At 42.0% G+C, this 22373-nt stretch overlaps 1 protein-coding gene across 10 annotated transcripts in view; it reads left to right on the top strand.

Annotated features, from left to right (window-relative positions):
- Positions 1–22373, top strand: part of NEBL (nebulette) — a 190435-nt gene that overhangs the window by 118635 nt on the left and 49427 nt on the right. For 7 of the 10 annotated variants that reach the window (XM_081163175.1, XM_081163173.1, XM_081163174.1 and 4 more), the window contains exons 3-6: positions 16396–16675; positions 16764–16835; positions 18814–18918; positions 21032–21142. The exons of the other annotated variants lie outside the window; for them this stretch is intronic. In XM_081163175.1, the coding sequence (XP_081019301.1) occupies positions 16607–16675; positions 16764–16835; positions 18814–18918; positions 21032–21142 (357 nt within the window). In that variant the 5' untranslated portion in view covers positions 16396–16606. The remainder of the gene's footprint in view (positions 1–16395; positions 16676–16763; positions 16836–18813; positions 18919–21031; positions 21143–22373) is intronic. 10 annotated transcript variants of the gene reach the window in all.

Here is a 22373-nt window from a genome sequence, read left to right as displayed (position 1 = left end):
GACTTACATAATTCTGATATTGCTAAAAGGTCCACAGATTAAAAGTATGTAACTCTGGAGAAAAAAGAGTGCATTGCCAGCTATGCGAGAAATCTGTGTTGGGTGGTCCTCTGATTATGGGGAAGCTCAGAACTAGAATGTGCTGTAGTTTGTATCTTAGCTTCCATGCATATCAGATGCTTATTAGGAGCGAAAGCTATAATGCATTTAATTGGTAGATTAATTAGCCAAAATTCTAATCTCATGCATACACATACTTCTCCATGCTTAAAAGGAGAAGATTGACCTGTACACTAACGTGCCCTTTATGCAGCAATGACAGATCCTAGTTCCTTTATTTGATGGAGAGTAAAAGGCAGCATAAAGGTGTTTTTCTCCCCTTCACCATCTATCTGCTAATCTTTAGATAATTTGCCCTTCAGGATGCATAATGCTACAGCTTTCCTACTATAAATAAAAACCACAGCAACTGAAGCCAACTGTGCTCATTTGGAAACCAATGTCAACGTTTCTTTTAAATCTGGCTCTTTCACAGTACAGATGGATTCGAACTCTTAATTTTTAAAAGAACTATTGCCTGTTTAAATAAAATTTAATCATCAGTTAAATTTGTGTATACATTTAAATATGGCTCAAAATAAGATTTTTTAAATGGTGATGTGTGTCATAATGGGAATCATCTCAGAAGAAAACAAAGGGTGGGGGGGGGAATGCATTTGCTAAGGTGACACTTTGCACCAGGAAATAGTTGTATCAATATATTAATATTTCTCTCGCATGCCCAGTTATTCAGATGTGACACCTTTTTAATCAATCTATAGGTTTTTAATGTATTAATCCAGCCAGTTAATTGATTATTCCTTGCAGCTTCATTTCTAGCCAGTTTTGGCCCCAATGTGCTGGTGTTAAGAATTGAGAATATTCTGTATTCTGGAGTTGGTGTGTTTCTGCTTTTTTGGTCCAAGGACAGCATTACTGTAGTGCAGGCATGGCCAAACTTGGCCCTCCAGCTGTTTTGGGACTACAACTCCCATCATCCTTAGCTAACAGGACCAGTGGTCAGGGATGATGTGAACTGTAGTCCCAAAGCAGCTGGAGGGCCAAGTTTGGCCATGCCTCACTAGAGTAATGCCTGCTCTAGTGGAAAACTGTATTCTAAAAGTGGGTGGGGCTAGACCCACACATAGTCACACATACAAACAGTTATTTCCCATGAAAACAGAAAAATGTTCTTAGAAAAATGTTCTTAGAAACATTGTTCAAGTTTTACTTTTTATTTTCTGAAAAAACAAATAGAAATGCTCCAACACACTTTAGTTATCCTGACTATGCAAAAAATACTCAGTAATACCTGCAAAATGATGTAACTGAAGCCAATGCAGACAGCTATGTTGCAAGCCCTGCATTATGGCTGTTGAAAGAAATTGCATCTGGAAAATTGCATGCATGCAGCTGCAAAATGCATTGACTATCTTTTGCATATTTGAAGCAAAAGCAAGTCTCCTGAGACATTTCCTTGCTGCCTTGATATTGCAGCTGGTCTTACTGAAGATGGAATCACAATTGTACATTTTGCACAAAACCAAATCCACTTTCCCTCTTGTCTGTTTCCTGCTGAACAGCTAAGGTTTGGAAGAGACCAAGAGGGCCTGGTCAAATCTGGTTTTAGACCGCATCTGTAGCCTGGAGGTTTCCAATCCCTGTTCTGTTCTTGCACAACAAAAATAATATCCATTGCAACAACATCGTAAGAAGTTCCTTCTGGGTTAGGCCAGTAGCCCATCTAGTCCAGCATCTTATTCTCACAGTGGCCACCCAGATGCCTATGGGAAACCAGCAAGCAGGATTTGAGCACATTAGGACTCTCCTGTGGTTTCCAGCAGCTGGTATTTGGAAGCATTACTACCTTTGACCATGGAGGCAGAGCATAGCCATTGATTGCCTTAGGTAAAGGTAAAGGCACCCCTGACCATTAGGTCCAGTCATAACCGACTCTGGGGTTGCGGCACTCATCTCGCTTTATTGGCCAAGGGAGCCGGTCTACAGCTTCTGGGTCATGTGGCCAGCATGCCTTAGGCGAACCAGAGCAGCACACGGAAACGCCGTTTACCTTCCCGCTGGAGTGGTACCTATTTATCTACTTGCACTTTGATGTGCTTTCAAACTGCTAGGTTGGCAGGAGCAGGGACTGAGCAACGGGAGCTCACCCCGTCACAGGGATTTGAACTGCCGACCTTCTGATCGGCAAGTCGTAGGCTCTGTGGTTTAACCCACAGCGCCACCCGCGTCCCTTATTGATAGCCTTAACCTCAATGAATTTGTCCAATCCTCTTTCAAAGCCTTCCAAGTTGGTGGTCATCGTTGTCTCCCAAGGGAATGAGTTCCATTGCTTAACTGCTACATGAAGAAATACATCCCTTTATCCTGTTTTGAATCTTCCGACATCCTGCTTCATTGGGGACCCACAAGTTCCAGTGTGTTATGAGAGGAGAAAAACTTTCTCCACTTTCTCCATGTTGTGTATACTTTTATAAACTTCTATCATGTCCCCTCTTATTGGCTTTTTCTCTGAACTAAAAAGTCCTAAACACTGCAACCTTACCTCATAGGTTGGGTTGCCATATTTCAAACCCCATTTTACAAAAATGCCCCCAAAGCGATTCAACCTGGACGTCAATTCTGCCTTTGAAATCCCAGCAATGTCCAGGAAAATCAGGACATATGGCATCCCTACATAATGACAACTCTAGGTTTCACCCCACAGATCCTACTTGACATGGGGTACGAACAAGTCAAAAAACCCATCAAACAGTGTGTGGAAGATACTGAATGCCAAGCAGATCTAGCCAGACGACTGAATGACCTGAATACTTGAAGGAGTCCTGCACAGATGTTAAGATCTGCCAGAGAGGCCTTTCTTGGTGTTGTGCCATTAGGTGTCATACCCAGCATGGTTTGATGATGCCTCAGAAATATAGCTGGTGACTATGCTGCTTACATCCAGATGCCCATTTAAAACTTGGCTATCTACCTAGTCCTTTGGGAGCAACTAGCAGATTAAGTGATGGCTACAGTTTCAGGGATGCAGGAGGCACTGTGGTCTAAACCACAGAGTTTAGGGCTTGCCGATCGGAAGGTCTGCGATTCGAATCCCTGCGACGGGGTGAGCTCCCATCGCTCGGTCCCAGCTCCTGACAACCTAGCAGTTCAAAAGAACGCAAAAGTGCAAATAGATAAATAGATACTGCTCCGGCGTTTCTGTGCACTGCTCTGGTTTCGCCAGCTTAGTCATGCTGGCCACATAACCCGGAAAAACTGTCTGTGGAAGCGGACAAACACTGGCTCCTTTGGCCAGTAAAGCAAGATGAGTGCCGCAACCCCAGAGTCGTTTGCGATTGGACTTAACTGTCAGGAGTCCTTTACCTTTACCTTTTTACAGTTTTATGATGGGTTGAAATATATTTTTAATTTTTAATTGTAGTGGACTCTGCATTTTTATTGAGGTTTTACCTTGAGATCTTTGGATATACTGTAGCTGTATAAAATTATTTTAAAGGCCTAATAGTTATAAAATGCACAGAAATCATCTTACATTTTTAACAGGAAATAATTAAGGGAGTTGTATGAAATATTATTCAATTTTGTTTTCACTTTAAAAAGTATTGCATGCCTTAATCTTTAGCACAGAGTAAGAGCAGAATATTTTGGCAACGTGTTTGAATTATTCAGATAATTCTCACTTTGGCCAGAGCGGTTGCATATGTTGAGTATTGCATCTTGCTTGTAGCATGAACAGCTTGCATCTTTACTTGTTAGCTTGCTTTGGCTGTATGACTCCTTCCAGGGATTTTATAAACTTAACTTTTTCTGAAGGCATTCTGTTGCACGAAGCAGTCACAGTCAGTTGAATCTCACGCAGCTCTCCCTTTAACATCAAGGCCAGCTGTTTCTATATGAACAGGGATTGAAGTGCAGATATGAACGTCTTTCTGCCAATTGGCAAGCTTGTAGTAGTAAGGGACATAGTAACTTTTGTATGTATTACTTGCCTAATGCTTGTGAACTTGTTGAACTACCTGAGCTGCTATTCAAAGTGGATTAAAGGGGGAGAGAGAGCATGAATTAAGTAGGATGCCCCCAAAAATCTTCATCTTTGGAATGTGCTGCCCTGTTACCTGCCTGTGTGTGCCATACCGCCGTACTCCTACCTTTCTCCTCAAGGTCAGCAAAGGAGCTTATGAGGAGCATAATGGAACATGCAAAAGAGGAAGGTGGAGAAAGCAAAATGTTTTTTTTTCTCCAGCTGCTAGCTTGCTATGCCTGCCTTGGCCTTGGAGTTATTTATTGCATTTTTATGATTCATCATCTGCCTGGTGACTGGGGAAGCATTTCTGTTGTGTTTAAAATGCTGAAATATAGATGAATAATACTGGATTCCTAGTCATTCTTCTACTTTGAATGGAGATTTTTGAATGTGCCAGCTTTGCTTTGTTTGTTTATTAGTCTTGATTCTTTGATACACTTTGTAGCAGGGTTAAATGGCCAGAACACCTTCCTTTTAAAGAATGACAGGGATGAGATTTTAAGGTTGCTGCAAGATACGGTATAGCAAAATGCAATATAAATTACACTACAGGAAGACCATCGTTAGAGAAAAGTGAATTTTCTTAGATGAGAATGGGGGCCCTACTATGAATCTGTTAAAACAAAATATGGTGTGGTTTTACTTTTAGAGGTCATAATGGTGTTTTCTTATAAATAAGTTGGATTTACTACAGCAATAGTATGCAAATATTAGTCGGGGGTGTGTACTTTGGAAAGGAGATATCCAGTGTAGACTGATGCTTATTTGGAGTGATGCTTATTGGGTCAGAAGGCAGGGAAACCAACAGTAGGTTGTATGTCTACTTTTGGGTAAAATCTGAAATAAAAAGTGCACTGGGGTGTTAGCATTTCACCCTAGCTCTGTTTAAGTGAACAGGCATGCTTGAGGTTCTTCACTGTATACCTGTGTTTTATATGCAGGATGAAAATATGATTTTAAATAGGGGTATTTTAAGAGATGTTAGCTATGAAAGTTGTAGAATACTAGAAAATTGCCGTGCAAAACTGTTATTGCCTGTTGCATTTATTTTGAATGTAGTATTGCCTTCCAGCTGAACTGTAGATCTTGTAAATGTTTAAGAGAAAACGCTACTGACTATGAGAGAGGATATAATGTATCATTTCTTACAATCCTAGAAATTGTTAATGACTTACCAACACAGCAGATGCAATGTATCCAAACTTGAGTAAATAAACTATTGTGGGCTATATTCTTCAATGTAGCAAAAGGTCTGCTTACTTGAGTAGATTGTTGCCTGGTTGGCGGTGAGGCAATTTGTGAGGCCCAAGGAGCAGACACACCTGGAGGGGGACACATGTGGTTCACTGATTGACCAAAAAAGGGCAGGAAGTTAAAATATTGACCTGCAATCTCATTTACCACTCTTCCTGTGGTTTGTGTCCTTGGCCCTGTCAATCTGTGCACCAGTGGTGCTGGGAAAGATTTTTTAGCATACCTCTCTGTCTGATTGGCAGATGGAAATGTTTCTATGCAGGGCTCTTCTCTCAATAGAGAAGTATTTAAGGACTCTCTACTTTAGTGTGTATTTCAGCCTATTTTCGTTCATATATTTAGTTTTCTGACATCAATCCTGTGGGTATAATTCCATTAAAGCTATTCTGAGTGGATACTTGGGGTCTATTATGAAATGTATTAGCAAAAGGGAATAAGCAACAGTAACAATGGGCAAAGCATTCAAGGGGAGTAATAGTACCGCTCTTTTCCATCTTGGATGTGGGTGACGCTGTGGGTTAAACCACAGAGCCTAGGACTTGCCGATCAGAAGGTCGGCGGTTCGAATCCCCGTGACGGGGTGAGCTCCCGTTGTTCGGTCCCTGCTCCTGCCAACCTAGCAGTTCGAAAGCATGTCAAAGCGCAAGTAGATAAATAGGTACTGCTCCGGCGGGAAGGTAAACGGCGTTTCCGTGCGCTGCTCTGGTTCGCCAGAAGTGGCTTAGTCATGCTGGCCACATGACCTGGAAGCTGTACGCCAGCTCCCTAGGCCAATAAAGCGAGATGAGCACCGCAACCCCAGAGTCGGTCACAACTGGTCAGGGGTCCCTTTACCTTTATTCCATCTTGGTCAGACCCCCACCTGGAGTACTGTGTCCAGTTCTGGGCACCAAAATTTAAAAAGGATATTGACAAGTGGAAGGCATGCAGAAGAGCATGCCCAAGATTATAAAGGGTCTGGAAACCAAGCCTTATGAGGAATGGTTGAGGGAACTGGGTATGTTTTGCCTGTGTAAGAGGAGACTTAGAGGAGATATGAAAGCCGTCTTCAAATATCTCAAGGGCTGTCACTAGTATTTTAACTGTTCATCAAATATTTGAGGATCTGTGGCAATAACTGAGGGGAAGCTAGTAGCCTAGTCTGTCATTCTTCAGATCAGCAAAACTATCAATAGAGCAACTGTTGACTCGTAGGAAAATCCCCAGGAAAATTCTAATGTTTACTTCTGCTTTAGGAGCATTTAGGAACAGACATTTCCAGTCCAACCAGTGAGATAAATATTTGTGTTCTCAGAAGAGACTGATCCAACCATGATAATGATTTTATTCAACCATAATAAGGGCTTTATATAAGCTCCTCCAAATGAGTTGGTTTTGTTTTTTAGGGTAGTGTAAAACTAGATTACAGAATAAAGGTGGAGAAGTCCTTTTGACCAGATAAACTCTCTGCGGGCCACATTTGACTGGTGAGAAGGGCTTCCCACTTGTCCATTGCCTGACATCATATGTAGCCAAAGATTATTCAAGATTAAAAGGTAATGCTAAACCAAACCATGGCTTAACTCTGGCTAGTATGACAGCAGCAGCTGGCCATAATTTTTTGGGGGGAACCTGCTTATTTGCACTAAGCCATAGTTTGCAAACTGGACTGTTTTGTCTTTCCATTGACAGATAAAATGCATGTTATCAATGGCATAAATGAGTTTGGTGATGGAGGAAAGAGTTTTCCTAATATTTCAACAAGTTCATTGTGCTTCTATAATTGAGAAATGGGATTTGTGGGGCTGAGTGAGGAATCATGAGGTGCTCCAAGGAACATGATGAAGAGTCTGGCCTGATTCACCTATAATGCAAAGCCATGCATTGTTTCACCAAACTGTGATTTGTTTCAAAGTCTAACCCAACTGAACAGAATAACCATGGGTTTTATTCTGGCAACAAACCACAATGTGAAGTCTAGGTTTGTTGTTGGCTTATGAACCATGGATTGTTTAAACTCTGGTTTGGCATTATGCTCCAACCCATAGGCCTGGTTTGTTTGGCCGCCTCATTCTAGATGCTCACCAAACTATAGGCAGGAGCAGCTAGAAAACAAATCAAGCCTTGGAAAACTAAGCTTTGGCTTGTTTGCTTATCTGTGAACAAAGCATGGTTAAAACAATCAACAGCTTAAGAGTTATTTGTGAATGCAGATGGTACATTTACACAGAGCTGTAAATCCATAGTATTAACTTTATTTTGAGAACATTAATTTAATACTTAAACAAATGCCCTAGATTTAGCTAATGAAAAGCATAAAGTGTTTTGCAATTTGATGGAAAAAAGCATTAATCTGTTACTTCCTGACCCTGTCTGATTTGTAAGTGGTAGGGCTAGGATGAGACATGAAATAATACTGAAGCAGACATTACACATGCCTTCACCCTGCTGATTCTTTTCATGATGTCATGCACTCAGATTCTATGGTCTCCAGTTTTCATATGATGGATTTTATAAGACGGCGAAAGTTCTCATAATTATCCAGATATTATAGCTACTGTTTTGGGTAGAAATAGTACCGCATAATTATTTTGCTTTTAGAAATAACATATTTTATAAGTTTTATGTTGCATGAGGCATTTTAAATGATCATAAGTTCCTTTAAAATGTTCGGCTAACAAAGCCCTAAACATGTTTGTGCACACAGAGCACATTCTTTGCATTCAAGGTTTAATCCCTGACTTGTCTAGTTTAAAAAATCAGGTAGCAGGTGATGAGAGAGACCTTTCTTTGTTTGAGATGTTGGAATGCCACTTGCAGAGTGTTGTTGCTATAATATTTATATCCCACCTTTTCCCCTGACAGAGTAGTCAGTACTGTGTTTGACAAGTGGTGCTTATGCAGTTAGGGGTGCCTCTGGTTGTGGCCCATCGTGGACATCCCTCCCTTTGCCCTCACGGCCAATCATTGAGCTGCTGTGTGGCCAGCCATGATGGCTGCTGGGATAGCCTGCCAAGGGAACAATTTGAATTTTCACCTATTCAGGGCATTGGGTGGGTAGAGCTTTGGCAGCAGACTGGAGGGAGCAAGTCTTCACTATGGTCCGCTGCCAGGGAATAAAAGATGGCTGTGCTGCAGATCCTCAGCTGAGTCAACAGAAGAGCAACCCACTTGCCCACCCTACATGTTATTCTTTAGACACCAGTAAAAAAAACACCTTGCTGTGGTTTAAGGTAGTCACTGTCTTTGGGGCCAGGCCTGTTTGGGGTTTTTCCTCATAGCAATCACCACAGCTTTCAGCAGATAAGGCACTGGGTGGAATCCTTAGTCCAGTTCTGCGTCTGGGGTGATTTAGTGCATTAACCCGACCCCAAGCAGGTGCGGTCTCAGGGTTCCCCGGTAAAGGGGTCTGATTGAAAGTTTCTGTCCTGAAGCCACATGGGGAGCAATAGGGCCATAGAACTTTGAGTAGTGGCAAGGGGAGGCCCAGCGTAGTTGACCTGCATCTTGAGGTGGCAGGCCTAGCTCTGTCCAATCCTCAGCCTTCCCTCTGGAGGCTGATAATGGATACAAACCCAATGCCTAAGCAAAGCTTATCTACACCATTAGTCAATAAAGTTGTGACCAAATTTTAATCCCTGAAAGTTGTTGTGTCTTGTTTGCTCCCCCTGTCATTCCTCATGTCTTTGCCCGCAAGGGTTGAGCACACTGTGAGTAGGTCTACATTACTGGGCAACTTCATGGCTGCATGTCTTTGTGAACTATGTGACCTATAAAATAATTTTATAGTCTCATCTAAGGCCACGGTGTTTGGCTTTTTCTTTTGGTCTACTATTTGTAACATTAAAAGACTTCTGTACAATAATGCAATAGAAATTTTAAGTTTTTAAAAATAAACTGATCTGACTGCAGCCAGAGCCCGTGGTAGATTGGAGCAAGGTTTTTTAGAAGGAGGAAGAGCATCTACACTGAGTGAAAGACAGACTGTTCCAGTCACTGAGAATGGCAGGAATGGACGAAGATAAGCATAGCATGAATATGAACTTGTGGCAGTAAGAAAAGGAATAAGGGGGAACAGATAAGGTGACACAAAAATGCAATCCAATATAGGCTGCAAGTGACAAGATGAAGTAGGACAGATTCTTTTTTTCAAACCAATAGCTTATTTATTAAGGTTTACATATTCAGGCTGTCACCAGAAAGTTAATTTCCAGGAGGGCCAAGGGCATAACTTGGATGAGCTTTTAGGCTTTTATCTTTCTGATGATCTCATAGGCAGCCAGAGTCTGCCTTTCTGTTAAAAAAAAATACTATCTAGCGCCAGGGGCTGGTTTGAATCTGTACCAATGAGCTTTGTGGATTTTTCTAGAGCATGAGAGGCGACTTTTAAGTCTCATCAAAACCCCAGAGATAATAATCTGTAAATCAAAATGGCATGAGGCTTTCCCAGGAGGCAGAAGAGGGAAACGTCAAATCTTATTTATACATACCTTTCCCAACATGGAGCCTTATTTCATTTCCTAACACACTTTTAAATCTAACATGCAATAATCCTGCTTCACTATGTTAGTAATTTAAACCACTCCACAGCTAATGTCACCAAACGCAAGCTAGAAATTAAGCATATGCAGAGAATTGTATAGCTTCATATTTGTACTTATCAACCCAGATGCTTTCAAAAGCATCGACAGCTGTAAACAGCAGTGCATCACAAGTAGAAAGAGTGTTCTGTAAATTAAAGCAAGAAAGTCGCAACCCCAAGCGAAAGCTTCTAAAAAGCAAAATAACTGGTATTTTATCTTGCAGCAGGTCAATAATAGATCTGCCACCTTCCACACATTTTAAATTTAATTTGCTTGTTAACACATTGTGTTTTAATGCAGTAACCAACTTACCTGTAGTTTGAAATATTAGGTCAAAGGTTTGGAATAAATGCACATTTTTTTTAATCACATAAAACGATCTTAAGCTAATTACACTTTGAAAATGTCGCTCATTGAGCTGTTCATTTTAGATAGCACCAAAGGGTATTGCCATATGGTTCATTCAGAATTCGCTGCTTCATAGGATGGTTCACCCAGGTTATGGCTGAATGAAATAACCATTTATGCAGAGCCCTCCTAGTGCATCACCACCACTCTAAGATTATGGTTGTAGTCTCTTTAGTTTTGACATGCCTAGTCAACTTTCCTATCTTTCACAGCTGAAAAAGGACCAAGTGCCAAGAGCAGAAGACAGCAGCCCCTATAGGCTAGTATCTCAGGAAAATTAAGAAATGAATCACATTCTCCTCCACTGATGTCATGGCTGCTATATGAAAGGAGGAAAAGCTCTCTGCCCAGATAAGAAATTGGGTTCCAAGGCTAATTCTAGTTCTTATTGAGTCCTGACTGCTCTGGCTTGTAGCTGCCAAGTTCTACCGAGCACTGGAGCAGATGTTCAGTAACTGGTAGGGTAAAGGTAAAGGTAAAGGGACCCCTGACCATTAGGTCCAGTCGAGGCCGACTCTGGGGTTGCGGCGCTCATCTTGCTTTATTGGCCGAGGGAGCCGGCATACAGCTTCTGGGTCATGTGGCCAGCATGACCAAGCCGCTTCTGGCGAACCAGAGCAGCACATGGAAACGCCATTTACCTTCCCGCCGGAGTGGTACCTATTTATCTACTTGCACTTTGATGTGCTTTTGAACTGCTAAGTTGGCAGGAGCTGGGACTGAGCAATGGGAGCTCACCCTGTCACGTGGATTTGAACCACCAGCCTTCTGATCGGCAAGCCCTAGGCTCCGTGGTTTGACCCACAGCAGTAGGGTATGGAACCCCAATTAATACAAACACCCCAAATATGTTTTGATTAGGTTGCCCTATTAAAACTCTTTCTCTAGTGATTTCCCCACAGCACCAGTTTATTTTTAAAACAACTAAAAAAACTCCTGGCATGTTTAAGAGTGCAGGCTGACACTCGGCTGCTGTTAGAGAGATAGAAACACTTTCCTCCAGGGGTAAAATGTAAATGCTTGAATTATTAAACTGGCTGCACGTTACACTAAATGTTATTGTGCTGCTTGCGCACATATTAATTTGCTTAATATGTGATAATATATGGTGGTAGATAATATTCAAGACAGCTTCTGAAGGTGTCGCCATATTGACTTGTTGCAGGAAATATAACTTGTGGCACCTTGAAGATTAACAGAGTTATTATGGCAATCACTGTTGTGGGCTAGAGCTTGCTTTGCCAGACCTATGAAACTATACACATGCACCTAGGGCCAAAAGGTCCATGAAATTAAAAGTTAATGTATGTTCTCCATATGCATTACAGATGCAGAAAATTCAAAAAGATGCCCATGGGGAATCTTTGACATTATCTGGCAGAGAACAAGTCCCTTATTATAAACTTGTCTTATCCCTCCACTAAACAAACAGCTGCCCAGTCATGAGATACCATGACAGATCCACACCAGAGCAAACCATGACAGATCCCTAAACTATTTAAAGAGTCCCCTGCCACCTAAACTGCCTAAAGCACAGTTAGCTTTAAACTTGCTTTCCCCATAAGAAAGTCAACCCACTGTCCCTACAATATGTCTTCAATACAACGTATGTCCAGTACTCTGAAGATGTGCAAGCTCTCCTTCTTTAAGTGAGAAAGTTGTCTGTGTCTACAGCAAAAAAGTGACTCTAAAGTGAAATGATGCCCAAAATGATTGGGCGCCAGCAAGTCACTACGTGCACTAGAAAATGAAGTTATGTGCAGGGCCATCTGCAGCCACCCACACTCCATTGTTTCCACAGAAATGCCTTAGGATTCACATCTGCCTACCAACATTTTGGAGAATTCAAAATACAGGGGCCTTAACCATTCAGCCACCCCAAAAAAGCAAGCATCAGGAGTGGTAGCAGTGGCAGGGGTAATGGAAAAGAGCAGGGCGGCCAATACAGTGAAGATGGCAAGGAAGTGGACCAGCACAAAGGTGACCAAGGCCGCCTTACCCATAGGCACTAGGGGTGCGGGGCACCTGGGCGCGGGCTCTCAGGGGCACCAGGCCGAGAGTCTGGGGCTCGAGAGTTGAGTCCGAGGAAGAGCCCGTCCGTCGGTCGGAATGCTGCGGTGGGCTCTTCTTTTGTGGCGTGAGTGTGGGGGTGACCGAGCCAGCGAGATGCTGAGGCACCAGATGGCTCCACTCTCCGTGTCTGGGACTAGGCAACCTGGGGGGGGGGCCCACTGGGCAGATCTTTGCACCCCAGCGCCGCATATGCTTAAGACAGCCCTGGCACACAGGGTTCCTTGTCCAGGGCTCTCAAAACTGGCGGCATCTCTGAAGCAGTATGGAAAGCAACAGTAGAACAGCTTAAAACCATTGGGTTCTTTGGCTAGCTTTGGTAGCCTACTGTACCAGTCTTGGCAGATGTACAGATGTCCTTGGCAGATGTCCTTAGATTGCTCCTTGGTTGTCATGAGAAAGAGAGAGGGAGGGTGGGGAAAGGAAAGAGACAGGTAGTGCCATTTTGAGGCTTCCCCCCTCTCTCTCTGATCTGTTGCATTCAATGTCTACATTTTATATCTCCCATTACTAAGTAACCAGATATATGTCAATTTCATGCAGTAGTAAATAGGTGATGGAGGGTCACCAAACGTGTTACTTTGTTCAGAGATGTTCTTGGCCTCAGACCATTCATAATCTTCACTTTGCATTATGGCAGCCTTATCACAAAATAGGCACAGCCAACCACCAGGCAAGTGCCGGTTCCCTTGGCCTGAAAGCGAGATGAGCGCCACACCCCATAGTCACCTTTGACTGGACTTAACCGTCCAGGGGTCCTTTACCCTTTAAGCTTTTATCCTTAGAAAAAATAGGAGCTAAAGGCCATTTTGAAAAGCCATATCTGCCCTGGCTCTTCTACCAAAGTTCCTTTATGACCAAAACAGCCAATTTAATCAATGAAAACTCATGATTTAGATCCCATTCAGGATGAAGACAAAAAGCATGCTAACCCTCCAGCCAATCGGAGCTCTGCTCCCATGAAGGGTGACAATCCAAAGCCTTGTGTGTTTCTTCATGGAAGTGGGTCAGTGAATGGGCTGTGTCAGTAGCTTGCATGGATAATGCCCTAGGGCAGGAGTCTGGATTTTGTAGCCCCAATTCCATTTTTGAAACTGAAGTATTGTAAGACATCTACAGTGTGATGCTTCATGAGACACTGGGCGGATAGTCCCAAGGCTTCATAGAGATGCAAGTTCCCAACAGGAACTCGGGAGCAGAGGAAGCTGCCTTATCCTGCGTCCGACCACTTGGTCTGCCTAGTTTCAGGTTTAATTTGGAAATTTTGATGCATATTATCTCTTGAGCTTACACTGTGTGTTCCTGAACTATGCAGCACAAAAGCCTGTTTCTATTGAAGTGTTCATAATTCCGTCCCTCCCGATGAATTGTGAAACCTAAAGTTTCATATGGTTTGATCAAGGAGTGCCTGCAAAGCAAAGCATTCTATGTAGCAAATGAATATATATATATACCGGCATTAAATTGTCATTTAGATCCTAAAATATGCTAACTGTACTCACAGAGCTACTGCAGCTGGATGTGTTGGAATGTAGTATGGCAACTGTAAAATAGATATTTGACAATGTGTAGGCAGAATTATGTTTTTCAGGAGGTTGCAAGAAAGAGCCATATTTATCACCATCTCCCTGTTGTCAAGGTAACCATGTTTCCTTGTTGGGTAGCGTTCTTCGTAGGGAGCCTAACTTCCCTTTACCTAATTATTGCTAGCCATTACATTGTCAATTCATTTTATGTCAGTTCTCTGGAATGACATCCTCGTTTCTCTCCAGGGTTAGGGTCAGCCTATGTGTTAGCATGTGGATTGTGCTGACAGCCTATAAAGCCATGTGGAGGAGATTTACAGTGAAAGGTAGGAAAGAGTGCGGTGCCAAACGTGTCCTTGAAACAGCCTCCCCCAGCCATTTTTCTCTCAATAAGTTTACTTGTAGCCTTGGAGGTCTCACCAGGAGAGTAATAGCTGGGCAAGGCAATTTCGGGGGAGAAGCACTGGTGGAGAAAGGATGTTAGGACAAGAACTGCTAGTGTCAGAACTGTGCTTGAATGTGATGAGCTGTAGAATTGTAGTCATCTGCCTAGGCAGCCAAATACTCGCAGAGCCTGGAATAGCCATACCTAGTGATGGTACCATTGGGCCCTTCTATCTGGGAATGGAGGAGAAACTTACCTAATTTGCAGTTTCCAAAATAATATGCAGACTTAACCATAGCCATCGTTCAAAATTTCCACTCCAGTTCTCCATAATACATAGTAATGTATATTAAAAATGCAAACAGTATGGTAAAGAGCTCATTTAAAAATGCATAGTTGAAAATAACATGCAAAAACGCATTATACTAAAAAACATTGCTTTGCAAAAGTGTGAATATTTGGAAAAAATGCATATCAAAACGTTTAAAAGAGTTTTTATGAGGACTTAAAAAAAATAAATCACAAGCTGTTGCAGAAATTATTCTAATCTTTCAGGCTGGAATAATGAGAAACAAAAAAAAAACTGAATCCTGGGCCAACACTTTAACTTTGCATTCCCTTCATTTGGTTCTACTTGACTTGGACCCAAGCATCCCTTCCAACAGGGTATTCCTTGTATTCTGTCTGCCCTTCAAACAGAGTACTGTCCTCTATAAAGTAGGGCACATTGCCACCTTGATAGGCTCTGGGAAGGTGTGTCAAGAACACGAGCACACAGATGAGTACTCTGTGTCCTCTTGGAATGATATATTCAGTGCGTCTAGAAAGCAAGAACAACCCCAGATAAGTAAACACAGGAAAATGAACCTTCAGCAAGTTCATGTATGGGAAAGGGATAGCAGGGAAAGTAGGACAAGCTACAGAGTATTTCTAGCTCAGCACTTAGGCACTTAGTCCACAACACCAACAGAGGGTACTGTAAATGCTGCCCTGGCTGGTATCCCAATGCAGTATTATTGTACGATCAAAGTCATTCTGTAGAACCGCTTTTTAAAAATTCTTCGCAGTATATTTTAGAAGTTTTTTAGTATGCTTTTACCATATTGTAACTTTCACCTGTTAAGTAAACCAGGTTGCCTTCATTGAAAATGACAAGAGCCTTTTCGGGAAAATGTTTCAAAATGTAATGTAGGTTTACTGTACAACTACACCCCCCTCTCCCGGTATTTGAACTATACAGCTTTCTGGGAAATCTGTAGGAATAGCAGAAAGCTATGTTTGCTGTTTGTATACAAGACAGTCTTGTAATTAGCAGCGGGGGGTTTGACATAGTTGGTCAATGGTCTCTGATCCCTGCTGAGCTGTGCATGGGATTCCTGGGGTCTTGGCCCTCAATCAGGGTCTGTGTTCCTTTGGAAAATTGAAGGTGTGGCAGAGGATGTTGTAGCTTTAAGAAATACGATTTAAAAACAAGAATGTATTTACACCTGAACTTAGATGGAGGGTGTCCAGATCTTACAGCATAGTTATCTCAAGAGGGGCTTCTTCCCCACAGCAGCCCAAAGTACCTCTCCCAGCCAGACTGCAGGCAGACTGCCCAAGACAGAGACCTCCCTTTGTTCTGCCTTCTTCTTCCCATCACACCTTGATAAAGACACTCTTTTCCTGTCACCTCCCCCACCTTGGCAACCTCTGTCTGCCCAGGCCCAAGATTCCTCTTAGATTGGGCCATCAATACCTTTTGTAATACTAACACCACTATCCCAGATGAGCCACTGGCTCCAAATTATACTCCAAATACTCCAATACCCCAAATAATAAAAACCACACAGTTTTATTAATTTCTAGGGTTTAGGGCAGTCCCCCCTCAAACCTATAACATTGTATTTTTGAGGTGTTGTTGCAAGTGTGTACTTGGATTCGCATGTGCACAACTAGCACTCCTGTAGGTTCATATACACACTCCTGAGAATTTTGCAATCCTGCCAATTTTACAAAATTATGGGGCAGACTTTTGTTTAAAGCTCAATATTCTCAAGTGCAGTTTTAGATATTTTAAGCTTGGTTGCAAGGAAGTATTAACTCTTTTTGTTTTTTTGTTTTTAGGTCACTATAGCAAGGACATTTGTGACGCCTTTCACTCCACTCATGCTGAATTGTTCAGATAAGACCCTTGAAGTACTGCCTAAATAAGGGAAAAACCATGGGGACGTTAAGCTTACTGTAGAAGCAGACCAGCATAGGCATTCAGCAAGTTGTAGAGTGCAAGCTGTTTTACCTTACTGAACTTTGCCATTTTTCTAACTGAACGGAAGAAATGAGAATGCCGTTTCAAGAATCTAGGGAGAATGGAAGTGAGGAGGAGGATGAGAACTCTGAGGCAAAGGTGGGTGGTTCTGATACATTCTGTAAAGTGCTAGGGAATTCATTATGTGATTTGTTCTCATTTTTGGCATGCCTTCTTTCTTCTATAGGTGTTCCTTAAGCCTGTTATTGAGGATAGAAACATGGAGCTTGCCAGAAGGTGCACTGAAATGATAAGTGACGTAAGTAAAGGTTCTTAGTATGTGTTAATTCCTTATTAAATTTTTGGTCATGTTTCAGCTAGACAAGATTTTAAAAGCATGCATCCAAGGCTCTAAGTAGAAATGGCCAATTTGTTCCTGAAAAATATGTATGCATATTTGTGAAAGGGTTAGCGGTTTCCCTTTAAAACGGCATTGTGAAACTGGCTTTTGCCATTTTCAGTTTTCCCTTTTCTTTGCAAAGTGTTCCAACGTTTCTAAGTTGTCAGTAGAAGCTGATTCAGAATACATTAACAAATTCTGGAGGGGTTTTACATAATGTGGAGCCCAATTTTTTTAGAAGTTGGCTTTAAAGTGGCATCATGAAGGTTGAATTTGAGCAATGAGTGACTCCTTTTCACAACAAATCTGAATGTTGTTTTCTGCGACATCATTGCTCAGATGGAGCTGGTGCATTTCAGAGCAAATGAGTCTTGGCTTCAGGCATTCTTTTGGTGGGTTTGAGATAGAGAACTCATCTTTGTCATGTCACTTAAGCCCCCGAAAAACCTCCCTAGGGAGACATGACTGGCTTCTTCATTGCATGGTCTGTGCCATTTGGACAGTATGTGGTTCTTTAGGAAGACCTTTGGGGCATTGCATTTTTTATTATTATTGGAGGTCCTTGTTGCTGTTTTTACACCTTTGGTTTTGATTGTTTTAAAAAAATATATTCTGATGTTGTATATGTGTTTAAATTTTATTAGCTGCTCTGGATTTCTCTTTGAAAGAAAGGCAGAGTTAAAATATTTTACTAAACAAATAAATAAATGTCAGCACAACTGTGATTCCACTGAGGTAGCCATTGGCCATACCATCATCTCTCAGGTTCAGTGCGACCATCTGTGAAAGGGTGATAACAATATTTAACTGCCTTGAGACAATATACTGAAGCCATCTTGAACATATGAAAATTATTAACTATGGCTGTATCATGGCCATAGTATTAGTTTTTCCTTGAGACCCACTAATTTCAGAGGCATGGTTGGTCACTTGCTTAACTGTCTTCTGTTCAAAACAACGAGACTTAATTGTGCTTAACTTTAACAGGATTGTGCCTTACGTTGGGTGGTGTTGCTGCTTTTATCGCATACACAAAATTGAAACTTGTCAGATCCACAGTGAATATCCATGAAGAACCTTCTTCTCTAGATCATTGATTTCTAAAGCTCTTTTCACTGGCTTAATGGAAGTCTGTTGGATTTCTGCCATTATGAGCATAGCGATGATAACTGAAATGTTTAAGTGTCCTCATCTAGCCACTTTACATCTCTCTGATGTCCAGTTCCTAGCACTGATTCAAGCTTTGTGTTTCCTTTTCTGAATGAGGTACATATAAGCTAAAAGCATGGGATGCCTTTGCCCGACAGCGCTGTGGCCCATAGATTGCAGCAAAATACTGGGGCAAGATTTTACCCAGTATATTCTCTGTGTGATGGGCTCATGGGAAAAAGCTTTCCCATGAGCCCTTGCTGAAGAGAGGAGGGGAAAGTCTATATAAGGCTTCTTCCCCTGGATATCACAGCCATTTTGTTTGAGAGATTTCGGCACACCCACCCTCGGGTTAGAGCCTTCACTGAGCAATTTTGGGCCGGAAATGAATTTTTCTCTCTCAACCTGATAAGCACTTAGTTGGGGCTTTTTCTACCTTTCCTCAGTGAAATTCATAGGCGGAAGAACATTGTATGAGGGTGGAAATGGCATTGCTCAGGATCAACATAGTATAGGGGCTCCCCATAAGGGGCTTGAGGGGGAGGATTGACCACAGCAAACCCAAGTGTGGGTTCGGTATCTGCTTGGTTGGAATCTGCACCCTGCCCCCCCCCAATGAGATCATGCTTGCTTGTCTTGCACTACAGCAAGGTTCAACACTGGCCAACAGTTTATACACAGTTTATACACGCACACACTAATATATTATTTTCTGTTTCTCCTTTCCAATCCTATTCTTCATTTACAGGTCCATTATAAAGGAGCATATGAAAAATCTAAAGGCCATTGCATATTTGTTCCTGACACTCCTCAGCTAAAGCATGTGAAAAACATCTCTGCCTTTATTTCTGAGGTAAGGCACAGAATATTTGGGAAATTGTTTGGCAATATGTACAGTCCCAGAGTGGCAATATTTACAGTTCCAGTACTTCCACCCACTCCAAACTCAGACAGCAAGCTCTAGAAGGATACTATGGTTGATGGTATCCAAAGCCACTGAGGAGAATTGACAGGGATACATATTCCTGCTTCTCTCCTGACAGAGGTCATCATACAGGGCAGTTTCCTTCAAGAGTGCCTGGATCTGGTCTGCAACCACCCGCTTAAGAACCTTGCCCAAGAAGGGGAGATTGGCAACTGGCCTGCAGAGTGTAGCCTGCCACTTGCATTGGACTGATCACATGTTGGGACAGACTCATGGTGTCATGGCAGCCGTGAAGTCCTGAGCCACCCCAGAGCCAGTAGCCTTGGCATGGATGTTGAAGTCCCCCAGAACAGGCAGTTTGGGGGTCCTCAACACTGCCTCTGAGATCAGCTCTGTCAGCTCAGGTAGGGAGACTGCTGGGCAGTGAAGTGGGAGGTAAATGAGCAGAATCCCTAATCTGTACTGATTACTTAGTGCCAGGAACACACATTCTAGATCCCTCTCAACTGGACAGGGAGCCTTGACAGAGCAATGGCATTTCTATGAACCACAGCAACTCCTCCCCCCTGTCCCTCAAGTCTTCCCTGATGCTGCATTGACTATACAGGTGGACATAGCCTGTGCCACCCTGCTCACCTGCCCAGGTCTCAGAGATACAGACCAGATCGGCCCCCTCATCCACAATCAGATCATGGATGAGGAAGATCTTATTCAGAGTTGACTTGGCATTCAACAGCAGCAGCCGCAGACACAAGGGCTGGCTGATAGGACAATTACAGTGCCCCAGGTTGGAGGAGGGGCTGGCACATGGCACATGGCACTGTCACTAACTGCTTATCTGGTTTGCCCACCTACCACACCATGCCTCCCCTTATCCAGAATTACTGAGACTGCCCCCTCTCCTCCCAGGCACATGGATCAGTGTCCACAAAAGTTTATTCCATAATAAAGTAGTTAGTCTTTAATTGCTGCAAAAGACTAACATGGCTGTTCCTCTGGAAACTGTCACTTTTATAGGACTCTTAATTCAAAAACACATTAGTGGAAATTGATATTGCATGATTTCAAGTAACATGCTAGAATTATTTTAGAATCCAAGTTTGGCCGAAAAATTGAATTGTTAGATTGTGCAAGAGAGTAATCTGTAAAATGGATACAAAATTAGCAATTCTAATTTATTTAATATGTTATTGATGTACCAAGTATAAATCTGTTGGGTGCTAGCTCATAACACGTAGGTGCTTTGATCTATTTTATAGATACTCAATATGTGTGTCATTCTGTATTTTTATGTGCATATTCTTTGGGTCTTGCTGATTCCAGATGCAAGTCAAACACTTCAACATTATTTGTTTTGGAAATGTAAGAAATATTTATGGACTATAGTGAACACACACACACACACACACGACAAAATTCCACAACATTCAGGGCAGAGTGTGTGGTTTTGCATAAAGGTTTTACATCAAAATATGTTCCAGACTTTTTGCATGTTTGAGAATTCTGAATGGTTGTGAAAGAAATACCTTCACCTACATCCCCCTACACCCCCCTTTTTCTTTATTTTAAAAATATGTTTATTTAATATAGCAAACACAAGGAAAACAAAACTCTGGTGGACACCATGGGGCTTACACATGTAGGATATATCACATAGAGTTCTTCAGTTGGGTTGGTCTGTAGAGGGTCAGTAAATAGAAACGAAACAGGGTTGTTGAGTGGAGGCTGTCATGGAAGTTGGAAAACAAAAGGGAGCCTCTCCAGTGGAGCAGATATGGTTAAAAATATATATATATATTATTACATTAACTCTTTCAACTGGGTCTGCCACAAATTCTGTGAAGATAACTGCTTACCATAGACAAAAACTTTTAATGCTGCAATCAGAATCTCAAAGATATGTCTATAAAGATTTATCAGCAGAGATGGGCAAAATCTATTTTTATATCCAGTTGTCAAAAGGCATAATGTTGAACCTTTCGTCCTAAATGTCTTTTTAATCTGTTTGAAATAATTGCTGCATTATTTCTCTTCCTTCTAGACACAATACAAAGCAGGTGCAAAGAAAGACCTCTCCAACTCAATCTATCAGCAGATGCCAGCCACAATTGACAGCGTGTTTGCAAAAGAAGTTACACAGCTTCAGAGCAAAGTAATTTTTATTAAAAAAATATGTATACTGTATATTTAAGCAGCCCGATCCATTTCCTGCGGGTACACATGCTTATGCACATGGAGGAAGCACCCCCCCCCCTTTAGGGTACTTGTTGGGGCCTTCTGCCTCCACTTGTTAGCTGTCAATCATTATATCCATTCCTTTCCATGCCTCCCATAAATGTGTCTAGTAGTCCTACTCCTCCCCAGAGTCCCAGTGTACAAGTTACTCTATGATCCACCCTGAAGTGTTCTGTCTGCAGCAATGTTAGTAACTGGTAAGACTGGCTAGTTCTCCCACTTCACAAATTCTCTGAACGGCCTCTACCAGCAGTTCTGTGATAATGGTAAAATGACATAGGCCACAACCTAGAACTTAGTGGCACCCATTGCACCCATACCACAGGGTGGAGTAAACATTTTCCAGCACCACTTTCTGGATTCTTCCACTCAGATAGGAACAAAACCATTGCAGCTTGATTCTTCCAGTTCCCAATCTAGACAGAAGACCCAGAAGGTCCATCATGATCAATGGTACTGGAAGCTGATAAGAGATCCAGGAGAATCAGCAAGGTTGCACATTCCTGACTATCTCCTGGTATAAAGTTTAAGTCAGCCAGGGTGAGCAAGGCAGTTTCTGCCTCAAACCTGCTTCATAAGCCAGATCAAAGTGGTTCTGGACAATTAATGTTTGAAGCTAGGCTGCCACTCCACACATTTGAGCACCTAACCCAGAAAAAATGAAATTATACAATTTGTTTGGGTTCAAAGATGTGTTTTTCACATGAGCCATCTCACTGCTGTCTCATTTGAGGTGCCAAGAAAGAACAACCATACTCTTTTTTTAAATATAAACAAGACTTTTCATACTCATTCCTTATTATATGTATGTTATTCAGGAAGAGTGACCTTAAAAATCTCAGTCTAGAATAAATTGTTTTAAGAAAGGCAGCTATGATTTTTGCAAGGGAGAAAAACATTCGCTCTTAGCGATACTGCTTGAAATCTGAAGACATTCGAAAAATAGACTTTGATTTGTACACCTTAAGTATCCACAAGCAGGCGGAAACAGGAAATTGCAATCACGGTTGTGAGAAACAGATGTATAATAAACAGCTTATAACAATCTAGATCAGCACAGTAACAGGTAAATCTGTAATCAATACAGTCTCTTAAAATTGCTGGTTGCAAAGAGTTAAGAGTTTAAGTGAGCTTTCTATTGTGATAGC

Source organism: Podarcis bocagei (assembly GCF_964188305.1).
Source record: "Podarcis bocagei genome assembly, chromosome: 12".
Classification (NCBI taxonomy): domain Eukaryota; kingdom Metazoa; phylum Chordata; class Lepidosauria; order Squamata; family Lacertidae; genus Podarcis; species Podarcis bocagei.
The sequence above is the reverse complement of the archived record's forward strand: the minus strand, read 5'-3'. Positions and strand labels throughout refer to the sequence as shown.